At 40.6% G+C, this 25,092-nt stretch overlaps 1 protein-coding gene across 1 annotated transcript in view; it reads left to right on the plus strand.

The window, feature by feature from the left end:
• Positions 1-1,537: 1,537 nt before the first annotated feature.
• ERICH3 (glutamate rich 3) overlaps positions 1,538-25,092 on the plus strand; it is a 117,539-nt gene continuing 93,984 nt past the window's right edge. The window contains 1 exon segment of the mRNA XM_030759959.2: positions 1,538-1,575. Within this exon segment, the coding sequence (XP_030615819.2) occupies positions 1,553-1,575 (23 nt within the window). The 5' untranslated portion in view covers positions 1,538-1,552.

Consider the following 25,092-nt stretch of genomic DNA (forward strand, 5'->3'; position numbering starts at 1 on the left):
AATGCTACCACTTTGAAGAGATTTTTTTCCTTCATTTGTACTCCAAACATTTGTTGAACTGCTGTTTGCCTCTGAGAATACAGAAAAACAAAATAGACATATACCATGAAATAGAGAAGCTCAGGTTCAAGTAGGAAAGACAGCCATAGATCAGTAAGTGAGGGTGAAACAGAGGTCTGTCCAGGCAGAGTGGGGCCCCAGAGGTGGGAGTCATCAACTCACCTGGGGACGTCAGAGAAGGCAGGGTTTGAGGTAAGTGTTGAAGGATGAATAGAAGTTTGTTAGGTTGTCAGGGTGGAAGCATGTTCCCATGAGAGGAATAGTGCAAACTTTGGTCTTGCTACAGTTTAGGGTAGCAGAGGTAGAGTAAGTGGTCACAATGAGGTTGGTGAGGATGCTGGGGACAGATGATAAAGGGCATTGAATGTCATGCAAAGGAGGCTGGACTCTAACATGCTCGATGGGCCTTTATGATGTGTGGAAAAGCAGAATGCCATTAATGAGCTGATGTCCTTCCAACTCGTAAGTGTGGCTGAGATAGAATTGAGATCCACTGAGAGCTCAGTCACCGTGGATGTGTCCAGCCCTTCACTTACACATGAGGAACCTGAGGCCAGAGATCAAATTACCCAGTGTAGAACCTGATGAAGCAAAAACGGGACTAGGAATAGCTCATCTGAATCCAGTGCTTTAAACTTCTTCCATACCAAGGCCCTCTCACGTAAATCCAGGCTTCTTCGTCTAAGCCCTGCATTCTCACTACTGGATTCAAATACAAGTTCAGTTCCAGGTGCTGGCATGCTTCGCTGAGTAACAGCATCTTTCCCACCTTCTGAATGTCAGAACTGTCAGTCCTGCCTGCTGGAGGTGGGGACCTCAGCTAGGAGCAAGGATGGGGGTTTTCCAAGGAGGAGATCCACCAATTGCAATCTCTGGCAGTTGCAGAAACAAAACTCAAAGCTTTCTTTTCCTGGAACTTGCAATCTAGGGTCTGTTTTACAGTTGGAAACCAAGGCAGCACACTGTAGCTGCTCCCTGCTCTTAATTACTTTACCCTCGGCCCATCACCTGGCCCTCCCTGCCCCAGGGCCTAGCAGGAAGCACACCTGCCTAAACAGGGTGTGTGCGTGCGTGCGTGTGTGTGTTTTCACATCTCAGGTGCCTAGGGACCCCGCGCCCCAGAGTTACAGAGCAGAGGCCTGGGTCTCCTCCCACATCTGGGCCCAGAAAAAGGGCTGGAAGCTGAGCTTCACTTCCAGCTTCCCCAGGCTCAGTTCCAGCAGCCCCTCGGGCTTCTGCAGAGCCTCCGCGCCTGCCTTCCCTCCTGCCTTAGCAACAGGGAGGCTGTGGATACCGCCGGCGGGTGGGGGCCGGGGAGGCTGCGTGCAGCCCGGGCGCCCAGGGGCGGCGGCGGCCCAGCCCCAATGCCCCGCGCACGGGCGACCGCAGTGCGGAGCCACCCCGCGAGCACGACAGTCGCGGCGTCGGCGTGCACGGGCCCCAAGCACCCACCCTCCGCACCCGTCGCGGGTCCAAAAGGGATCCTGCAAAAATGAGCCATTCTCACCCCGCTGGGTAAGTGACAAACGGAGCTCTTCCACGCCGCGGCAGGTGGCGACGCAGCCAGCGGCCCCTCCGCCCCCTCCTGCTGCGGAGGGAAGGGGCGAGAGGGGGCGAGAGGGGGCTTGGGGAGAGGAGAAAAATAATACGGATTCTGGGTCGCAGCGAGGATGGCAGAAATCCCAGGCTTCGTATCTCCTCCCTCGCCTTTCACTGATGTTCGCTCGCTTTGAAATGTTCACTCAGGAAGGATTAAAAAATGGATGTGAAAAACGCATACATTAAGCAGGGACGTTAGCTGGAATCAAGAGGATCCTGTGTTGTGGAACATACGTGTTTTAATGCAATAATAGAGGTCACAGCATATGCATTCGTTTGGAGAATCAGGGCTTAGAGATAAATCCTCACTGCTGCGTCTTGCATACGAGTGAGGTGTGAGTTGATATAATATTGAGGGAGGTTTCATTGTGAGAGGTACCCCTTATTTCAGGATATTTATCTGCCCGATCTCAAAAGGATCATAGGGGGTATTTTAAAAGTATTGTGGCCAGGGGAGGTGGTGTGACGCAGGAAGGCGATAAGGAAGAAGCTATGTGCCTGTGTGTTTACACATGAGCTCCCGTTGCTTTGGGCAGGGTGACTCCTCAGAAGACATATTTTGGCAATTATTCAGCCTGTTTTAGGAAGTTAACAGTCATTTACTGGCTGTTGAAAAAAGAGAAAACAAAACAAAACAAAACACAACGAATCCCCAACCGGTCTTGGTTCTTTTATTGGAAGACGGAGTATCCAATTTCCTTCTGAATTAAACAGTGTCATGCATATTATATGGTTTTTTATTATGATACATCTAGTAAGCAGATAATATCCTAGTTGATCTTGCAACTAATTTGAAGATGCTTTCCTTTTTAATTAAATTTATTGCACATTTTCAAGAGCAGCAAATTAGCAGAGGACAACGTATTTAAGATCATTTGGAGTCTGTGATGTCTGAAATACCACATTAGTCGTTGTGCTTTGGATTTACAGTCAAACTTAAAGATTTTACTTTTTAATGAATTCTCTGAGCGTTAGACATAAACTAAAATGTTTGAAAAACCTAAAGGCATATAAGGTGCCATACTGGAAGTCAGTTTCAGAACTTTTTGGAAGGTGATGTAGCTGTTCTAAACAAGCTTCTTATTTATCTCAGAGTTTAGTTTAGGTACTTGAACGCTTTGATGCTGAACTCCTGTGCAGTTTCAGTTGTTGTGGGTCAGTGGGATGTAAATGGCACTATTTTTCTGCAGCTGCTCTGTGCAGTGTGTCCACATTCAGGAAAATGAATGTATCAGTTAGGGTTGTCTTCCTATGTTTTTCAGGTTTTTGGCTAAGTTAGAATCTGATTAGACCATTTAATCATCTATTTTCAAATGTGGAAAAAACCTGTAGCTGCTTATTAAATTGTGCATGATTAAGATTTCAGAAACTGAAGTGAAATTTTTCTGAAGCTCCATTAGTTCCAAGCACATGGAAAATAAAGGAAAATGTGTGATCTCGGGAAAGAGTGTGCTTCATGGTACTCTGCAAGAAAGACAGTAAGATGAAATAATAATCTTGCACTAAAATTGTAGGCACCATATCTCATTCATCTTTGTGCCCCCTTTGCTTATTCCTGTATAAAGAAATGCTCAACAGATGTCTATGGAATGAATGATATCATCTGACAGTGTGTCCGGTCTAGGGGTGGACGCATTCACAAAAGAAAACCATATTAGGGCTAAACATTTATCAAGTTCTTACCATGTGCCAGGCTCTAGTCTACTGTGTAACAAGAAATACCTCATTAATCTTCCCACTCACTCCGCGAGGCAGATTCTAGTCACCATTATTTTCACAGATAAGGAAACAGAGGACTGAGAAATTTCCAAGGATTTCACGGTAGGAAGGGTCAGAGTTGGAATAAAACGCCAAGGAGTCCAGTTGCAGAGCCTGTGTGATTAACCATTACACTAGCTGCTTGTCATGGTCAACAGCTGAGATGTAGGGGAGCCCTAAATACATGGAAATTCTTACCCAGATCAGACCAACCTGAGAGGTGATAGCTGTACATAGCTATCTAGTATTTTGATGTATAATTAGAAAATAATTTTGTGATGGTGTCTACAGGTATATATTTTTTGTTTTCAGTTCATCAAAAATAAATGAAAACAATAAATATAACAACTTTTAATGCCGTAAAAGTCACCCAAGAACAAAGTTATTCAAATTGCTAAAGTTTTCCCTCAATATAAGTAGTCATTATTTTTCTTGCCTGCTACTATTTGGAAATAATAAAAGTTTCAGTAGCAAATAAAAGGTTTTCTCTAAAGCTTTTCCATCATTACTGAAGCAGTTTGTATTTATTACATTTTAAGAATAAAGTGGCAATAAAGTACAGTTACAACAAAACAGAAATTTTAAATTTCTAAAATTCCACCAATCAATAAGGGATGCCCTGATGCTTTCTTTTGGTGCTTCCTTTGAGTTCCACTGCTTCCTTAATTACAGCAGGAAACACTTGACATACAAATTGCAAAGGCCCTGTGCTGACTTCGTTCCAATAGTTTGGAGTAAATAAAAATGGTCTTAAAAACTTCTGCCAAAGATTATAATAGAGACTTTGATTCTGAGCTGCATTGTAATTTGGAGGAAGTCAACTATAAAATACTGTTTCTGGCACTGCCATCTCTAATGAAACTGTTTTAGAGTGGAAAATTTCAATTGATAGTCCCTCTAGTTTGTTCTGTCTCATCCTGAGTTGCTATTTGTTTGTGTGGGTGTTTGTGGGTTGTGCAGTAGTCCTAGAGGTGGAATGGGGATTTTTATACCTCTCAGTCATGCATGAGGATAAAATGATATGGCTCTTCTGACTCCTTCAAAGGATCCTCACTGAATCCATGTGCACTGTGCTCCCTGTGTGAAAGATATGCTTGGCTCTGAGTAGAGATAGTCACACTCATCTGTAAATTTGCTTTGAGGAGCGGGAAGAATGGGAAGCATTATAGTTTTCAACAAAATAAAAATGCAGAAGATGCTGTATGTTTGGAAAGATTGTTCCAAGGTTTAGAAGCTTTTTTTTTTTGGTTTAGACTTTTTAATTTATATCTTTTTAATGTAAAGAAGTGTTTCTGTAGTAACAGAGTATACTGAAGCGCGGTATAGAAAGAATGAACACATCCTTAGTACTCCCTGATCACTCAGTCCTATTTCATCAAAGGCAGAGTACAAAGTGCTATAGGTAAAATTGTCAATTTTTAGATAGTGGATGTGTATATATAAAAGTGACAAAGACTATAAACCCACTATGTCATTTACATATGGAGTGTCCATTGCACTTTGTCTCTGCCTTTTTTTTCAATCCAACATGGTATTATTTTTTAAAAATTGAGATATAATTAACATATTAGTTGCAGGTGTACAATGTAATGATTTGATATTTGTATATATTGCAAAATGATCACCACAAATACCAAATGATCTCACTTATATGTGGAATCTAAAACAACAACAGCAATAACAGCAACAAAATGAACTCATAGATATAGAGAACAGATTGATGGTGGCTATGGGTAGGGGATGGGGGTAGAAAAATGAGTGAAGGTGTTTAAAAGGTACAGACTTCCAGTTATAAAGTAAATAAGTCTTGTGGATGTAATGTACATCGTGGTGACAATAGTTAATAATACTGTATTTTAAATTTGAAAGTGGTTAAGGGAATAGATCTTAAACGTTCTCATCACACACACACAATTTGTAACTATGTATGCTGTTGGATGTTAATGAGACTTATTATGGTATCTCTGCCTTCCTAGCAAACAGTGTAGTACTTTGTATGACTGTAGTAGGGGTCTCGTCTCTTTGTTGCTCACCACTCCTACCACCAAAATTATCTGTGACACAGAATTTCAGATTTGAAGTAATTAAACATTTCAATTCAAATTGGGTAGTTTCTATTTACCCTCCTATTAAATATTAACAACTTGACTTCAAGGAGTAAATTGTTTCTGATTAAACAAGGTGAATTGAACATGCTGATTTGTCTTGATTTCCTCTCTGATAATTTTGTTATAGAGTCTGTTCTTTTTTTTTTGTAGGAGGGATGTCTTCTCTTATCCCTTGGCTTGACAAACCTGTTCGCATAACTAGATGGGAATGGAAAGGGATTTGTTGTTTGTTATACAACATCACTCAATTCTTTGAATTTTTCAGAGTTATATGCCAAAAATCACATAGTGATCTGTCACCAAAATTTTTTTTTCACTGATTTTTCAAATTACAGCTCAATTAGGTCCTCCTTTAGTTGTGTTGGAAGCAAAGGCTTGGAAACTACTTGCAATCATATTTATTGACAAGTCAAGGAAACCATTTAATGTATCAACATCTACATAATACTTCAAATTGTCCCTTTGTCTCAGATGTTTTTCTAAGTTAAGTACATCCTAAGAAGACACCATATGGTGAGAGGTGTGCCTTTCTTTTGTGAAAGTAGAAAGATGATTATAAAACGGAAAGGAGGGAGGTGGATCAACATGGCTTGGAGGTGCATTTTTAGGCAGACCAGTTTTAGGAGAGTACAGAGGAAACCTGAGCGTCTAGAAATTGATTCCCTTCAAACAATCCTTGCCTGGGTTCCCCTAGGAAAGTCTCTGGGTATCCCAGGGGAGTACATATCCCAGTTTATAAACTTCTGGTTTAGCACACAGGGTGCTGTCAAATGCAGGATGCTGTAGCAGTCCATACTTCCTTTCTCCCAGTCTACTGAAGAAAGGAATCTCTAGCTGTAAGAAGTAGAGACTTCCCCAACTTATCTTGATTATTAATAGCTATGAAAAGTTTTTCAGGGAGACAAGAAAATAAAACATTTCTGACTCAATTTTCAATTCTAAAGTCAACCTCAAATAGTCTTGACCTGGGGTGTTTATGTATTTTCAAGACTTTTAGTTTCCAGAAATATCATTTTCAATGAAAACTTCAGATTCTGGAATATAGTACTTAAATAATCTTTTAAACTTTAGTTGCTAATTTTGGTACAGACCAAGAGAAGTAGGATGCAGACTGAATTTCCCTCCAATGGCTTACTCAGTTCCCACACAAATAGTTGAAAATATTGTATGCTTTGGAACGATTCCATAAATGTCCATCAGTTTAAAATAAACTGTCAAATTAGGTGGGGGTAAAATTTGTGAAAAAGAAAAAAAAATAGGATTCCACATCCATACTGGTTTGCAAGTGTCTTTCATCAACTTTCTCTAAACCCCAAATCATCTATTATGAATATGATTTATGTTTTTAAAAAGGATGAGGAAGGAGGAGGATCAGTTGCGTCATTCAGAGTGAAACCCTTGGCACTACGGAAAAGGACATACATTTATGCTTTCAATTAAAATAAACGATTTAAAGTAAATGTATTTATCTATACTTATCTCATTAATTTAATTTTTTCTTTAAGTGATCAGTTATTGGTCCTGATGTTACCGACCAGGGTACTTGGTCTCCTGAATCAATAGAAATTGGTCAGAGGCCAGACAAGTAATTCAGGCAAGGCTTTACTGGGGCCCCTGCTGCAGGAGGGGGGCGTGAGAACAAACAACAGATTCCCATGCTCGCTAGCTCCCTGAGGTGGGGCTGGCGAGCTTGTTCCTTATATGGGGTGAGGGTAGGGGTGTGTCCAGAGGTCAGGCCAGAGGGGTGGCTTAGGTGTTTAGCCCACCCCTTAGGTGGTGTTGTGTGCAGGGGGCGTGTGCAGTACCCTGCTTTTGCTCCGGGCTCTTCAAAAGTGGCAGTTGGGTTTTTGGGTCTCTTTGTATCTTTTGTCCAGAATTTGCCCCAACTGAACATGCATGCCATTATTTTTAGTCCCATATAGTTTCTTTGTATTTTGTTGCTAGAGGAAAGGTGTGTCCAGGTGCAAGCATTGCAACACTGCAGCAAAGGGCCCCAGGTGCCAGCCTGTCTCAGTCCCCCCTGAGAGACTCTACACCCTTATTCTTAAGCGGTAAGGGGCCAAAGCTGTCTTTTTCTGAAACTTCTTCCTGCTGGACAGGGGCCGCAGACCCTAGCCTACCCTAGAGGTGTAGAAGTCCCTTGTTGACTGCTCCAAGGACCTGTAGGGACCTGGGCTACCCTCTGCTGGAATGGGTTGAATCCCTTGAGCAATCATGAGCCTTACTTCAAACTGTTAGAGCCTAGAAGACACAAACTCAATCAAAAGGTTAAATAAACAAGGGCTAGAAAGGGGAAGAACAACAATAGCCATTAAAGGGCCTAAAAGGGAAGGAACCATGTTAACTTTGGGAGGGTTTTTATTTTTTAACTGTTGACCAGACAGTGGAGGCAATATTGCCCCTGCCAAAATTGTGAAACCACTCTGCCTGGGCGTATATTTCCTTCATATTAATTTTTACCTGTTCCGTCGCATTGATCCAAGCGCAGCAGGAAGCATTAGTTATCGCACAAACTCTACCTTGTTCTACCAGAAGGTAATCAGGGGCCAGACAATTGTCAAGAGCCACATCAGCCAAGGAAACAAGAGAGGTCCCAAGTCCTGCTAAGGCTTCAAATAGGAGCCAACTCACTACATCCATCGTTTTACTTACCTGTTGATGGTGCCTGGCTTTTGAATCGGTATCTCAGCTCTTCCGCTGGTATATTGTTCATCTGTTTTGACCTGTGGGGTTTCTGGAGGTAAACGCTTTAGTCTGGACAAACGTACGCAACTAGATACCCCTTGCAGTTTGACAGCAGCGGGGGTGGTTAAAGTTACTTTATAGGGGCCCTTCCATTTTGGCATTCGTTGGTCTTCGGGGGACCCCTCTTTCCAGGTTTTAAGAAGAGCTTGGTCCTTGGGGTTTATTTGTAAAGGAACTGCTCCTTCCTCTGTATTTTTAGTGGGAGCTGTCAGTACCTTGTTGGCATAGTCCTGGATTGCCTTCTGAACTTGTCCTACATTAATAATATATCTCAGGGCCTCGTTCACTTCCTCATCCAGTAGAATGTTAGTAGTATGAAAAGCGCCCCCCACAGGTCGTTTCAAATGCGCTAAGCCTCAGACCACTCCTGGGGGCTACATAGACCCTGAGGAGTACAATAGGAAGAAGTTAGTCCAGGGTTCATGAGTGTCTTGGCAGAACTTCGCTAGGTTTTCTTTAAAGTTTGGTTCATTTTCTCTACCTTGCCTGAAGACTGGGGGTGCCAAGAGGTGTGTAGCTTGTAGTCTATCCCTAGGGCCATTGTGAACCCCTGTGTGATTTTGACTGTAAAAGAGGGCCTGTTATCACTCTGGAGGGACTTTGGAAGTCCAAACCAAGGATTTATTTCTCTTAAAAGGGACTAACAGACTTCCATAGCCTTTTCAGATTGGGTGGGGAAGGCTTCAACCCATCCTGTGAAAGTATCAACAAACACCAGAAGTTATTTATATCCTGATCGTGGGGGGCATTTGGGTGAAATCTAACTGCCAGTCTGCCCCCGATATGTCCCTCGGCCCTGAATTGGCCTGAGTAATGAAGTGGGGTTTGGATGGGTCTGTGGGTTATTATGGGCACATAAATAACAGGCAAGCGTTAGTTGTTTTTCTGTTCTTTTAAGCCCCTTCCCTGAAAAAGCCTTTTGCATCAAGTCCCATAGTGCATCCCTCCCATAGTGGGTGGCATCATGTAAGCTCTTAGTGAGTTTCCATTGTTGAGCCTCAGGGATTAGAAACTTATCCTCCTTTTTATACCAGCCTGTGCTTCCCTTCTCATAGCCCCATTTCTCAGCATTTTCTTGTTCCTGTGGGGAGTACTGGGGAAGGCTAGGGAGCTCAGGGGGGCCAATCACTAGAGCCATAACTTGTTCAGGTTCCTGCAGTTGAGCTGCCTGTTTTGCAATTTGATCAGCTTTGCTGTCTCCCATGGCTCACAAAAGATCCATCCCTCTGATGGCCCCTACAGTGGGTTACTGCTACCTGGGTTGGGAGATGCACTGCTTCTAAAAAAGCCAGAATCAAATCTTTATGTTTTATGGGGGAATTTCTAGCGGTTAACATTCCTCTTTCTTTCCAAATGGCAGCATGAGCATGTAGCACGTGGAACCCATATTTAGAGTCAGTGAAAATATTTAATTTCTTATCCTTCCCTAATTGCAAAACTCTCATTAATGCACTTAGTTCAGCCTTCTGGGCTGATGGCTGGGGTGGCAGGGCCTTGGCTTCTGTGATTTCGTCTAGACTAGCTATGGCCTACCTCGCCTTTCGGGTTCCCATTTCTACAAAACTGCTCCCATCAGTAAACCTTTCAACCTCGGGGCTGTCAGGAGGCTCATCTAGAAGATCAGACCTGCTGGAGTAAGTTTGTTCTCTGGTCTCTATACACTGATGCAATAAGTCTCCACTCTTGGCCACTGGAAGCAGAATTGCTGGGTTCAGCATTTGACACACCTTTAAGGTAATGTCAGGGGTGTCCATTAGGAGGGCCCGATATCTTGTTAACCTTCCCCCCATCAACCAGTGATGTCCTTTGACCTCCAGCACAGATTGTACCTGATGAGGGGTTAACAGATCTAAGTGTTGTCCCAGGTGAGCTTGGAAGCCTCATTAACCAACAGGACTGTGGCTGCCACTGCCCGCAGGCAGCTTGGCCGTCCCAGGGCCACTGAGTCCAGTCGTTTTGAAAAGTAAGCCACTGGTCTCTGATCCGATCCCAGCTTTGGGGTCAGGACTCCTAGAGTTATCCCTGCCCTCTCGTGAACTTACAGGGTAAAGGGCTTGTCCAAATTTGGAAGCCCCAGTGCTGGTGTTTTACTCAACTCAGTCTTTAGAGTCTAAAAGCCCCACTGATGGTCCATATTCCATCGAAGGGGTTCGCTTTCTTCTCCCTTTAGAGCCTCATATAGGGGTTTTGCTACTAGGCCATAATTTAGAATCCAGGTACGACAGAACCCAGCCACCCTGAGAAAGCCTCAGAGTTGCCTCTGTCACCCAGCTCAGAAAGATTACCGGGTTTTCTGTCTCCTGTGTAACCTCTCAGACCTTATCATAACTTACAGGCTTCACCATACACCTTCTCGTTTCTTCTGATAGACAAGTAATATAATGTCTCATCCTAGCCTGGCCTACACAATCTTCATAGTGCCTGTGTGGGTCATGTTCTGGGATTGCATCCCCACCCACCTGATAAATTTGGTGGCGTGGATTGGTGGTCAGTAGGCCATCTGCGTGTTCCCTGGCCTTTCTCAGTATACGCTCCTTTTCATCTGGGGTGCAACAGTGGGCCAGAATAACCATGATGTATTTGGGAAGTCTGTCAAAATTTTTAAAAGTTTTAAAATGCCCGGTTAGATAGGATCATAGGTTGCTGTGAAACAATACTTATTCCTTGAGCTAAGGTGAGGGAAAAAAAATCAAAATTAAATATAGATCACTTCAAGGCATAGGAACTCACACAATCTGTTATCCAGCATTCCAGGAAAACTGTGTTCTCTTATGAGAGAAACCAAATCCAGTCTTCTATCAACCTACTCTTAATAAAATTCATTTTCCTAATTAAATTTAATCCAGCCTTAGAAAGTCCTGACCACCTACGAAATTCTTTAACCAATGTTCCTTTTTCTCAAACCTTCTGCAACTTCATGTAGCCATATTATATCCCGTATTCTTTTCCCATTCAGAAATATCCAGCTCTAGGAAAAAAATCACCCTTTTTCATTTAACAAAATATATTTCCATTCCTCATACCTTCTTTTCTGAAAACACAAATTCTACTTTCCTTAAGCAGCCATGAACTGTCTTTTACATTAGCATTCCATAAATTGGTAGAAAAACATCTCAAGGCGGCACCAGACAGCTTAATTTCTGTCTCATAAGAAGATAAAAGGAAGTAAATTTAGACCTATTTAGCAATTAATGTTCCAATATTTTCTCTTATTTGAAATGGCCTGAATATTCAATGAATTCTTATAATTAAACTTAATTTAGTTTCAAATTACCAAAATTTGGAGAGACTGTTTTAGGTGGACGTTTCCAAAACATAATTATTCCTATAGAGTTTACCAAAAAGTTCTTATCCCAGTTACATTTACTTAAAAATTTAATCATATCAGTTTATTTTCCTGGTTGACAGATTTTATAACAGAAACAATATGCCCTTATTGACTTCCAATAACCTTAGGTACAATGAAAGTATTATACTTAATATTGATGGCTCTAAAGGCAGGTCTGTATTAACTAAACCCACAAGCTAAAGCCAGACAAACCAATTTCTACAGAACCAGAGATCTCACAGTTTTCCCACTTGAATTTAAAATAGCCCCTTTTTTCCCTTCAGGGTGGGGGACTATAGATGAATCAGGTAGTTCTTGGGAGCCCAGGCAGAATAGTTACATTGCAAAGGGAGAGGAGAGAGATGCAAGCCCCTCCCCTTGCCTTTTTGTTCTTTAAAATCCCGCTAAGTAACCCCAGGCTGGTGTCTCAGGTAATGTGGGCTGTGTTTGTATTTCAAAGCTTGCGTGCTCCACTGTGCCCACAATGTCAGCAGACACTTGCGGGAGCAGTTGGACAGACAAGACTACATAAAACAAAGATACCAATGACAAAACTTAAAGACACAAACAAGAAGTTTTTAGGATGAAGGGGATGGGAGTGCAGGTATGAGGACCAAGGGAGAGGTAAAGGAGGAGAGGTGATCAAACCTGGAAGCCAGCGAGCTGTACTTAGTCTGTGGGACTGCAACCCTCAGGTGGGACTCTCACCCACACGTACACCAGTTTATAGAAATCTGCCGCCTCAGCCCATTCCCAGCAGGACTTCTCTTGGTGGCAGGAAAATAAAGGTGAGAATATTGGGATGATCAGACTTCCAGCCTCTACAAGACATGAGGTTTGAACCTCTATCACTCCCATAAATCTCTGGTCAGGGAGAGCCTGCTGGACCACGGTGTGAGGCGAGCCTCTCCCACCTCTGTTTGTTGCCTGTCAAGGTGAGCCATTGCCTGATGAAGGGAGCATGGTCTCACAAGCTGAGAGGAGTGATGCTTTTGCTGTCTGATGTCCACTCTCTCAGAAGGATAGGACAGAAGTAAGAGAAAGGAGAGGACAGAGAGAGAAATAGAGAGATTTCAGGAAAGGGAAAGGGACAAAGGGGAAAGGAAAAGTGGTGAGAGAAAAAGGACAAAGGGGAGGGGGAAAGCATTGCCTGAATTAGGGTACTGAGGCCTCCAGGGGCCAGGAAGGCAGACTTACCAAATGTGGTGACGCTGAAACAAGAGGTTCAGGTGGCCACTTGTCACCCACAGGGAAGCTGCATTTGGTGGTCCCAGAGATGCCCAGATCCTCTTCTGGGAAGGGAACAATAGTCCCTTCATGGTTGCCACAAAGTATTAGGTTGGCTGAAAAGTTTGTTTGGGTTTTTCCCGTAAGATGTTACGGAAAAACCCGAACGAACATTTTAGCCAACCCAATACGTTACCGACCAGGGTTCTTGGACTCCTTAATCAATAGAAATTGGTCAGAGGCCAGAGAAGAAATTCAGGCAAGGCTTTATTGGGGCCCCTGCTGCAGGAGGCGGGTGTGAGAACAAACTACAGATTCTCATGCTTGCTCGCTCCCTGAGGGGGTCTGGCGAGCTTGTTCCTTATATGAGGTGAGGGTAGGGGTGTGTCCAGAGGTCAGGCCAGAGGGGTGGCTTAGGTGTTTAGCCCACCCTTTAGGTGGTGTTGTGTGCAGGGGGCGTGTGCAGTACCCTGCTTTTGCTCCGGGCTCTTCAAAAGTGGCAGTTGGGTTTTTGGGTCTCTTTGTATCTTTTGTCCAGAATTTGCCCCAGCTGAACATGCATGCCGTTATTTTTAGTCCCATATAGTTTCTTTGTATTTTGTTGCTCAAGGAGAGGTGTGTCCAGGTGCAAGCATTGCAGCACTGCAGCAAAGGGTCTCAGGTCTCAGCCTGTCTCACTGACCGCATTGAACAAGACTTGGTTAGTATCTTCAAAAGCAAATTATTTGAGTGTATGGACACTGCACTTTGATTTTCCCTTAGTTCCTTGCTTTCACCTAGCTCCATTGTTCTCAAACTTAAGCATACAAAGGATTACTGAATAGTGTGGTATACCCAAAACCGTGACTATAGTACTTTATTAATTAAATTTTTAAGGGTAATTTTTTACCATATAGTACATTTGTATCTTGTGCTGACTAAAAAAGTCAACCCAAATGTAAGATCCAAATCTTTGCTTTTATAGTGAGCCACAAGAAACATACTTTAAAAGTGAAGACCATTTCAAAGTGTAGATGTATGGATCTGGATTTTTTAATAATTACTCATTGTCTGGCAGGTCTCCTCTCACTCATTCTTCTTATCTCCTGTCCCTTTTGTATGGTTAACTCTTTTTTTTGGTCTATGGGCAGATTACCGTGAGGTGCAGTTTTTTCTTCTGCCCCGTGCTCTGGGTACTCTCTTTATAGAGTTTCATTATCCTCTTCTCATCCATCCCAGCTACCTGAATGGATGTGGCAGGATCCAGAAGGTATCTGTTCCCTCTTTGGATGGATCATCAGTGATCATTTTATGGTTGTCAGCACATAATTCAGAATCAAAGTGCAGCAGCTTGCGTTTCTGTGTACCCAGGAAATATATTCTTTGTTACTTTTGTCTAAATCCATGTTACATACTTAAATTGATCACCTTTCTTTTTATACCTGTGTTTTGGACTGAACTGTGTCTCTTCCCTCCCCTGCAAATTCATATGTTGAAGTCCTAACACCCAGAAGCTCAGATATGACTATATTTGGAGGTAGGGTCTTTAAAGAGTTAATTAAGGTTAAATGAGGTCAGTGGGGTGGGCCCTAATCTAATATGACTGGTGTCCCTATAAGAAGAGGAGATTAGGATACAGACATGTACATACAGAGAGAAGACTATGAGAAGATATAGAGAGAAAATGGCCAACTGTAAGCCTAAGACAGAAGCTGGAGCAAATCCTTCCCTCACGGTCCTCAAAAGAAACCAACCCTGTTGACAACATGATGTTGGACTTCCAGCCTCCGGAACTGTGAGACAATACATTTCTGTTTAAGCCATCCAGTCTTCAATACTTGTTATGGCAGCCCTAGCACACTAATACAACCTCTTTGTAACTCCTGATGCTTGTTTTTCCCCACTTGGTCCTGCTAAAGCTGAAGATGGTTTTTAAGAGAAGTGTAGGGTCACTGAGAATAAACGATTTAACAATATGAGGGTCATAGGGAGTGGAGATTGGAAGCCAGAAGTTCAAAAAGGTAGATAAAAATAAAAGCAAATGGAAAATGTGATTAAAGGACTAGCGAGGAGAAATAATTACGGCAGTAAGTCAATGATCTCTACTGGTAAGTATTAAGCTTTTCTTTTGTTAAGTCTGATTAGTAATCAGATTACTTCCCACCTCTCCGTCTGACACTACGTGGGGTAGAAAACTGAACCTTTTAAGCTGGTGATCCATTTTTCCATGACTGTTATTATTTTCTTATAATAATAATAAATATTTATAAATTAATGAAAATTCTTGGGCAAAATATTGAAACAAGGGAAGACACAGCAGGGAACTAAACAGACAATATAAATTGCACATAGTAGTTATGAAACAGCATTAAAAACTAAGGATTTTAAATTGAATTGAACCATAATGTTTTATAGTAGCAGTTAATTTGGCATTCTCTATATGCTATGGATTATATTTCATATTTGTGAATATTATGTGGCTCTCACTTTAAGAAGTTGTCTCTCTTCATAGCTTCCTCCAAGATTTTTATAATAATATTGTTTCTGTTGCTTAGATTCAAGTAAAACTAATCTGCTATAAATTAGATTAATAGAAGGGATCTCAAATATCTGGGTGTACTAGTGACACAAGAGATTTTTAATTTTCCTCCTTGTACTTATCTGTGTTTTGAAAATTTTCTACTTGGAGCAGAAAAATTCAAAGAGGAAAGTAAAAATTGCTTGAAATCCTACCATCCATAAATAATCCTAGTTAGCATTTTGGTCATTTTCTTTCTTCTCCATTTTCCCGTGCATTATTCCTATTTTTAAAGTGATTATTCCTATTTTAACAAAGCACCACTCTTTTAAAAAGCTGTTTCTAAGACACTACTCTTTTAAAGTTAACCAACAAGTACCATGTGGGCCCTTCCCTCATAGCGTTCCAGTTGTCTTCATATTTCCCTTATAAACTACAAACTCTTTGAGGGTGCAGACCACACCCCTCTACATCTTCCATGTATCCCCAGGACTTAGCTCAGTAATTGCTGACATATGTCACCTATTTTAGTGATCATTTATGGTAAGTTCCAAGAGTATGTTTGCTCATCGATTCAATTAATATTTACTGAGTGCCTACTAAATGTTAGTCGGTAAGCTACCATATTCAGCACGTATTCTGTTCCAGAAATTCATTTGAGTTCTGGAAAAGGCCTGAATAGTGAGTTTTTAAAAAAGATTTAAAAGTCACTAACCTTCATTGAGTTTTGCCATCCTTGGGCAGCAGGGTGATTAGTAGGTATCAGTCAGGAATATGTTCAACGGCAAGCAACAGAAAACCAAATGAATAGTGGCTTAAACCATAACAACACTTATTATTTATTTCACAAGTAGTCTGGAGGGAGGCAATTGTATTTTATTGTAATATCAGCATCTTATCTCTATAATTTTTTGGGTCTTTTCCTCATGACTACCCTAGATCCATGCGCAGTAGCTTTATAAAGCCATCCCAAACAGAAAGGAAAAAGATGGATGCAAAAAATGACATGTTTTTCAAAATCTGGGAGGAGAACATTTCCAGAACTTTCCAGTAGACTTTCTTTTATACCTTGTTGCCCGGAACTGCGTCAATGAACATGCCTAGTTACAAGAGAGAGAGTGGGAAAGAATAGATTTGACTTTCCTAACTTCTGTGGGCGATAGGCAAGGGAGAAGGGTTTGGGAATGGCTTCTGGTAGCCAGTGAGCAGTGTCCAGCACAGAGCTTTAGTGATGAGCTGTTTGGCTCTGGATGTGGATAGTCTGAGTTCAGATTGGCTACATAGCTGCTGTGTGACCCTACATAAATTCTGTATCATCTCTCTGATTCTTGCTTTTTTCATCCTGGTGGAACATATGTCTGCTTTGTAGGTTGTTGTGAGGATTGAATGAAATACTTTAAAGCATTTAGTACAAGGCCTGGCACATAGTAAGTGTTAATGTGCTAACTTAGTGACTGGTAGCTTAGATGCAACATACATGAGTATGCCCAGCTTTCTGTAGGAGAACTGCCATACCCAAGTTCTGAGCTAGATGTAGAGTTGGATTAATTGGACAAGGCATCCTAGAGAGATTAAATTTTGGGGGGTGAGTTTTGAAAGAGGGGAGAAACATCTGGACACATTTAAGGAAAGTACAAAGTACTCTCTAGTATTATAAAAACATAGTATTATAATTACAATCATCACTGCCAGGGCAATAGTAGCCTGTTGTGACTTTGAATAAGTGAGAGGAGACAATAATGTTGCTTGTTTATTTAGCTGACAAGCTCTTGGGAGCAGGCAAGGCATGTTTTTTGTTATAAAACCAAGCAAAAGCTGGCCTGGCCTGAGAAGTCGATACCTCACATTTGGTTTTGTCTTTAACTTCCACTTACTTTCTCTTGCTCATTTTTTGGAACCTCAGATACAATACCAAATGTGCACACAAGGATTTTCTTTTTTAACTGAAAGATCTTTGCCTTCAATTCTAAGTCAGAAATTAATTTCAGATTTATTTCTGTTCATCTCCTAAACCTTTTCAAAAGTGAGTTTGAGTATTTCTTCTCCTTGAAATTGGAATCTCTGTCTTGAACTGCCAGAAAATGACTCTTTCACCACAATTCACAGGCATTTACATAAGGTTATAACTGTTAAATTCTTTCTTACAAAGCCTCCTTTCCCCTCAGTCAAACTTGAGACGGAGAACTTTGACCTTGGCTGGAATCTTCCTGAATTGGATGTACGCTTAGGGAGTGGGTGAGGCTGATCTCAGGCTACAGTCTGTGGAGAGGGGTTTGAGATTCCAGTCCTTAGTGAGGTTGTTGACTCAGAGGAGGGAAAAAGTCTGAAGTTTTAGGGCCGAATGCAAGAGCATGGAGCAGGAAGCAGATCCCAAAGTCCTATGACAGGAACCAGGGGGCTCAAGAAGGAAGCTGGGAGATGGGACCCAAGGAAATTAGGAAAGTGTAGTGGAGAGTGTGGGCAGAAGGCTAGAGCATTGCAAAGGAGATACGAGCAAGGGATTGAAGTATCTGCAGGGTTGGAACTGTCTGAAAATTGTCCTTATTTTTTTTTTTGTTCTTCTAAGTGAAAAGGAATGATATTCCAAAAGGAAACTCAATGTTTCATTTAAAAAATATGAGATAAGCATGCTACAGTAGAGAGAGGAATACTTTTGGAGTCAGAAAGACATAGGTTCGAATCTCAGTTATGCCTTATGTGAACTCAAGAAGTGAATTTCTTTGTGTCTCACTTTCCTCACTCAAAAATGGGGCAAATAAATACCTCCTTTGCAGGACTGTTGGCCCATATTTGAGACTCCGTGAATGGCAGCTAATGTGTATTTACTTTGATCTTTGCACAAAGCATATGCTGCTTAAATCTTTTTTTGTCTGTTTTTCTTTCTCTAGTTTTATTTTTCCAGCCTGTTGAGATATAATTGACAAATAACGCCATGTAAGTTTAAGATGTACAATAGTGATGATTTTAGATATGTATATATTATGAAGTGATTACTATAATAAGATTAGTTAACACATCCTTAAGATTTAATTCTCAAAGTACATCAACCAAAAATACATAAATATACAGCTCAAAATAAGCAGAGATAACCTAAACTAATTGGAAGGGAAAACTAGGAATGTATTTCCAGACCATAAATCACTTTCTTGTTCAATTAAACTAATTTATTTTAAATAGTAACCTGTTCTTAAATTCATGAATTTTTACAGTAAAAATGAGCACTGATCTACCTATTCATAACCCCGTAAATGAGGCTTCCCCTTTAAAGAAACCATGATCTGGACAACTGAGAATTTTTATAAAAATGGAAACTCTAACCCAGAGCATTTTTACTTCTCCAGAAAACTTACTTTTCTTATCTAATTCAAGAATTCAGGACAAACTCAGGAAACTGCATTATTACTTTGACATTGACAAATGCTAGAAGGACTGGTGAGATATTATGAGTACTTTTTTAATGATTGATCATTTAAAATTTAGTCAACCTCTTTAACCTTTGACCAGATGTCCTTACTGTTTTAAACCTTACTACTGCACATAAGAATTATATTTTAGAGGAATGAAAAGATTTTTAAAGGGGTTGATTACATTACCCTTTCCCACCCAACATGTGTGGTAGCTTTATTGGTGTTGCCCTCATTAGTGGCTGTTTGTTTTTGTTTTATTTTAAATGGGCTCTTTGCACCTATCCAAGATTATATTCCAAGGTCAAGTATCAATAGTGATCAGATTTCTAAGCCAAGACAACCCACTAAAGCCTATTTGACATATAATACGTAACTGATTTAATTGAAGATTTAATAATACTACAGAACTCAACTCTCTTTGGTTGTGCTAATTCTATGGTAAATAATTAACAAGTTTCAACTTGAGTACTGGGAATTTGTGCTCTGTCTCTCTGGGACATTTTGTATATGATCTTCCCCCTTCTTAGCATGAGTCTGGATAGCACCTCTGCCCCTGTCATCACCCATTTACATTTTACTCCCTCCCTCAACACTTGACTTGTCATTCAAGACCCAGTTCAGATTTCAGTTCTTCTGGGATACCCATCCTGTGTGGGCATAGTTCACTTGTTTGTGAAATGGGATTAAAAATCTGATGCATAGAGTGTTTTGAAGATTAAATGAGTTCACGCATGCTGGGCGTGATAAACCGTTATGATTGTAGCACATCAGACTATCCTGCCGTTACAGGCATACCTCATTTTATTGTGCTTCACTTTATCGAGCTTCAAGGATATTGTGTTTTTTTTACAGATTGAAGGTTTGTGGCAACCCTCCATGGAGCAGTTTATTGGCACCATTTTTTCCAACAGCATTTGTTCACTTCATGTCTCTGTATCACACTTTGGTAACTCTTGCAATATTTCAAACTTTTTCATTATTGTATTTGTTATCATGATCTGTGATCAGTGAACTCTGATGTTACCACTGTAACTGTTTTGGGGCTCCATGAACCAGCCCTGTAAGATGGCAAGCCTAATTGATAAATGTTGTGTGTATTCTGACTGCTCTACTGACCAGATGGTCCCCTATCTCTCTCCCTCTCCTTGGACCTCCCTATTCCCTGAGACACAACAATATTGAAATTAGGCCAATTAATAACCCTACAATGACCTCTGAGTGTTCAAGTGAAAGAAGAGTCATACATCTCTCACTTTCAATCAAAAGCTAGAAATGATTAAGCTTAGTGAGAAGGGTAAGTCAAAAGCCCAAGGTGGGCTGAAAGCTAAGCCTCTTGTGCCAAACAGTCAGCCAAGTTGTGAATGCAAAGGACAAGTTCTTGAAGGAAATGAAAATTGCTACTCCAGTGGACACATGTATGATAAGAAAGTGAAACAGGCTTATCACTGATATGGAGAAAGTTTCAGTGATCTGGATAGAAGATCAAGCCAGCCACGACATTCCCTTAAGCCAAAGCCTAATCCAGAGCAAGGCCCTAAGTCTCTTCAATTTTATGAAAGCTAAGAGAGGTGAGGAAGCTGCAGAGTTTGGTTCACGAGGTTTAAGATGTCATCTTTATAACATACAAGTGCAAGGTGAAGCAGCAAGTGCTGTTGTAGAAGCTGCAGCAAGTTAACCAGAAGATCTAGCTAAGATAATTCATGAAGGTGTTGCCATTTTTTTTTCTTGCTTTACCATTGCTTTAATGCACTTTAAAATTTATCTACATTAATTGGGAACAAAGAGATAAAAATAGACATTTCTTTGTTTTTCATAAATAACTACTCTCCATATTTGATAAAAATCTCAAAGCATTATTTTAACTTCCCACAAATATAATACATACAATTTTTTTCTCTGAAATAATAAGGTCAGCAAATTAAGTATCTTGGCACTAATATAACCACGTACAACTGCTTTTCTACTGACTTCCAGGAACAAAACAAAACCAGAAAACTTTAGCTACACTAAACAACAGATTTTCAATGTAGACAAAACAGCCTTACATTGGGAGAAGATGCCATCTAGGACTTTCATAGCTAGAGAGGAGAAGTCAATGCCTGGCTTCAAAGCGTCAAAGGACAGGCTGACTCTCCTGTTAGGAGCTAATGCATCTGGTGACTTTAAGCTGAAGCCAATGCTCATTTACCATTCAGAGAATCCTAGGGCCCTTAAGAATTATGTAAAATCTACTCTGCCTCTGTTCTGTTAATGCAACAACAAAGCCTGGATGACAGTACATCTGTTTACAACATGGTTTACTAAATATGTTAAGCCCACTGTTGAGACCTCCTGCTCAGAAAAAAAGATTCCTTTCAAAATACAACTGCTCATTGAGAATGCACCTGGTTACCCAAGAGCTCTGATGGAGATGTATGATGAGATTAATGTTGTTTTCATGCCTGCTAGCACAATATCCTTTCTGCAGCCCATGGATCAAGGAGTAATTTCAATTTTTAAGTCAATTATTTAAGAAATATATTTAAGAAATAAGATTCTTATTATTTGATAGGATTCACTATTCTAGATGTCATTAATAACATTTGTGATTCATGGGAAGAGTCAAAATATTAACATTAACAGAAGTTTGGAAGAAGTTGATTCCAACCCTCATGGATGACTTTGAGGGGTTCAAGACTTCAGTGGAGGTGTGGTGAAAATAGTAAGAGAACTAGAATTAGAAGTGGGGCCTGAAGATGTGACTGAATTGCTGAACTCTCATGGTAAAATTTTAATGGTTGAGTTGTATCTTATGGATGAGCAAAGAAAGTGGTTTCTTGAGACTGAATCTACTCCTGGTGAAGGTGTTGTGGAGATTGTTGACAGTAAAGGATTTAGAATATTACATAAACTTAATTGATAAAGCAGTGACAAGGTTTGAGGGGATTGACTCCAATTCTGAAAGAAGGTCTCTGAGTAAAATGCTATCAAACAGCATTACATGCTGCAGAGAAATTATTCATGAAAGGAAGAGTCAATTGATGTAAACTTCATTGGTGTCTTATTTTAAGAAACTGCCACAGCCATCAACCTTCAGCACCCACCACCCTGCAGTCAACATCAGCATCAACATCAACGTCAACATCAAGGCAAGACCCTCCGCTAGCAAAAAGATTACTCACTGAAGGCTCAGATTGTGGTTAGCACATTTTTTTAGCAATAAAGTATTTTTTAATTAAGGTATTACTTTTTTAATATAATGCTATTGCACACTTAATAGACTACAATTATGTTGTAAACATAACTTCTTTATGCACCAGGAAAGCAACAAATTCATGTAACTCACTTTATTATGATATTTGCTTTATTGCCATAGTCGCCTTATTGTGATGATCTGGAACCAAACCCACAATATCTCTGAGGTATGCCTGTATTTCCTCTTGGTTTTAAATAATTTGAGGGCAGGGACTTTGTAACCTTACAACAGCCCGGGGCCTGTTACCTAATAAGCACTCTGTATTTGTTGCATAAAATAATTGTATGAAACACCTTCATGTCTGGCAGCTGGCATGCTGACCACCCTCCTCTCAGTTTTATCCTCTGGCCTTTGAAACACAGTGGAATCCTCCATGCTTCATATGGGGGTTCTGGAAGTGTGTGTGTGTGTGTGTGTGTGCAGGAGTATAGGGTAAAGACTGGGACCATAGTGCTTTCTCACCCCTGGGCCTTTGCATATATTCCCTTTTCCTAGAACAGTCAAGTTCCCTCACCCCCTCTTCACATGGCCTGGCATTTATTATGTTTCCTTCTACTGGCTCAGACTTCATTTCATTTCTGGTTTTTTGAATTGTCCCCCTACTCTCAAGTCTTGATGTACCTCCTCTGTGATGGCAAAGCATGGTGTGTTTACCCCTTTCTGAGCACAGGCAAATGTATATATGGTTCATTTAAGGATAAAACTTTGCTAAACACTACAGTAGCGAATGATGCCATGCACTGCACTAGGTGCTTTACTGGCTTTGTCTTATTTAATCTTTAATAGAAGCTCTATTATTTCCCCCCTTTTACAGATGAAGAAACTGAGGATAATGTGATTAAACAACTTGTTGAAACTTATAGAGTAAAAGTAGCAATAGAAGACTTAAACTATCTCTCTGTTTCCAGAGAGTGGGGTGAGTGGACAGCCCACTGGTAACATGGTCTCAAAAATGATTAGAAACAGCAGGACATTTTTAAAAGAACCAGCCCTTGTGAAACTAACTTAAACTTTGGTGGACATAAGCAACAGAAGTGTGATAGAAATTCTTCAGTACACTTTTAGTTTTTCCCCTCATGTGATATATCAAAAGTACATTTAGAAAACACAGCACTTTTTTGCCAAGTGCACAGCTGCTTGTGGACCTGCCCATAGGTGTTTGTTGATTATTCCCTGACAGGTCAGCCCCATACCTAGAGCTGTCTACCATGATTATCACTGACCCAGCAGAAGGGCTGAATATTAAATACGAGCATGAAACTAGCTTTGGAAAATATGGGCATCCAGAAGCACATAGAATCAAGGTTCAATATTCTTTTAGTGAATTTGAATTTTGTTTACAAGTAATTTGAATGAGAGTTACCATAGAAATTGTCAGATTAGATTATGAGAAGGGAAAAAAGAGGCTTCCCAAATGTAATCAGCTATGACATCAAGGAGTGGCAGTATTGGTGCTACTTGGTGATATTTTGCCTAAGCACTATTTACACTATTTACAATAGCCAGGACATGGAAGCCACCTAAGTGTCCATCGACAGATGAATGGATAAAGAAGATGTGACACATATACACAATGGAATATTACTCAGCCATAAAAAGGAATGAAATTGAGTTATTTGTAGTGAGGTGGATGGACCTAGAGCCTGTCATACAGGGTGAAGTAAGTCAGAAAGAGAAAAACAAATACCATATGCTAACACATATATATGGAATCTAAAAAAAAAAAATTGGTTCTGAAGAACCTAGGGGCAGGACAGGAATAAAGATGCAAACATAGAGAATGGACTTGAGTACATGGGGAGGGGGGAAGGGAAAGTTGGGACGAAGTGAGAAAGTGGCATGGACATATATACACTACCAAAGGTAAAATAGATAGCTAGTGGGAAGTAGCTGCCTAGCACAGGGAGATCACCTTGGTGCTTTGTGACCACCTAGAGGGGTGGGATAGGGAGGGTGGGAGGGAGACACAAGAGGGAGGGGATATGGGGATATATGTATACGTATAGCTGATTCACTTTGTTATACAGCAGAAACTAACACACCGTTGTAAAGCAATTATACTCCAATAAAAATGTTAAAAAAAAAATCTGGTCATACCGTTTCCCTGCTTAAAACCCTTCACTGCTGTCACAAAACCATCCAGTCCCAGGAGCATGGGGCATACCGTCTTACAGGCCCTTCCTTTGATTTTTAAACAATTTTCCTTTACTGAGCCAAAATATCCTCCCAGAATTTTCAGTCATCATCTGTGATGGTCCTACCTCCTTAGCCTCCTTTACAGGCTGATTGTTCACTTATCTGACGCCCTACATGCCTTTCGTTCCCCGGGCTGAGCTCCACTGGACAGTTGTGCCTCATAGAACATAGTTCAGTTTAGTGATTAAAGCAGAGTGGTCCCTCATTTGAATCCTGAATCTGCCTTTAACTAGTTGTGAGCTAGTTATCTAACTACTCTACATCTCAGTTTACTCTTCTGTGAAGAGGGAGGATAACAGTACTTTGCAGGGTGGTTTTGAGAGTTAAAATACATAGAGCATGTTATAGAGAGAGTTTACGGTACACTACAAAAAAGGGAAATGATCAATAAATACTAGTGATAAAAATGATTTGTTTCTGGAACTTTCCTGCTGGTCACCTTTCCTCCAAACAGCGTCATTCTCTCCCTTAATTTGGATATTATGTTTCTATTAATGAATATTTTTTAAGTGGCCACAATTTTTGTTGTTGTTGCTATTCAAAGATATAAAATTCTTAAGTCTCCAGAGAAGAGCTTGGAGGCTCAAATCAGTTCTTATAAGGAACTAGTCAACCTTAGTGTGTCTCAGGCCTGCTGATTCTCCATGCACTGTTTTCCTATTGCCTCATCTCTGAACATTGGAAAACTATCTTGCCAGCAGTCAGCATAGTTTGGAGACTAGTTTTGTTTTTACTAGTCACTCCAAACCATCATATTAAAGGCATAAATAAAATAATGTGATGGTTCACATCTGGCTGCATCGTTAGAATAAACTGAGAGACTGTAAATCAATATTTAGCATAATTGTTGAGATATGGCAGGTTAGGATGCAAATAAAAAAGAATGAAGAATGTAATATAAAATCATTTATACAATATCAGTTCAGTCACCC

Source organism: Delphinapterus leucas, chromosome 1 (genome assembly GCF_059928025.1).
Source record: "Delphinapterus leucas isolate spDelLeu-1000000601 "Yukka" chromosome 1, BTC_Dleu_Yukka2, whole genome shotgun sequence".
NCBI lineage: Eukaryota > Metazoa > Chordata > Mammalia > Artiodactyla > Monodontidae > Delphinapterus > Delphinapterus leucas.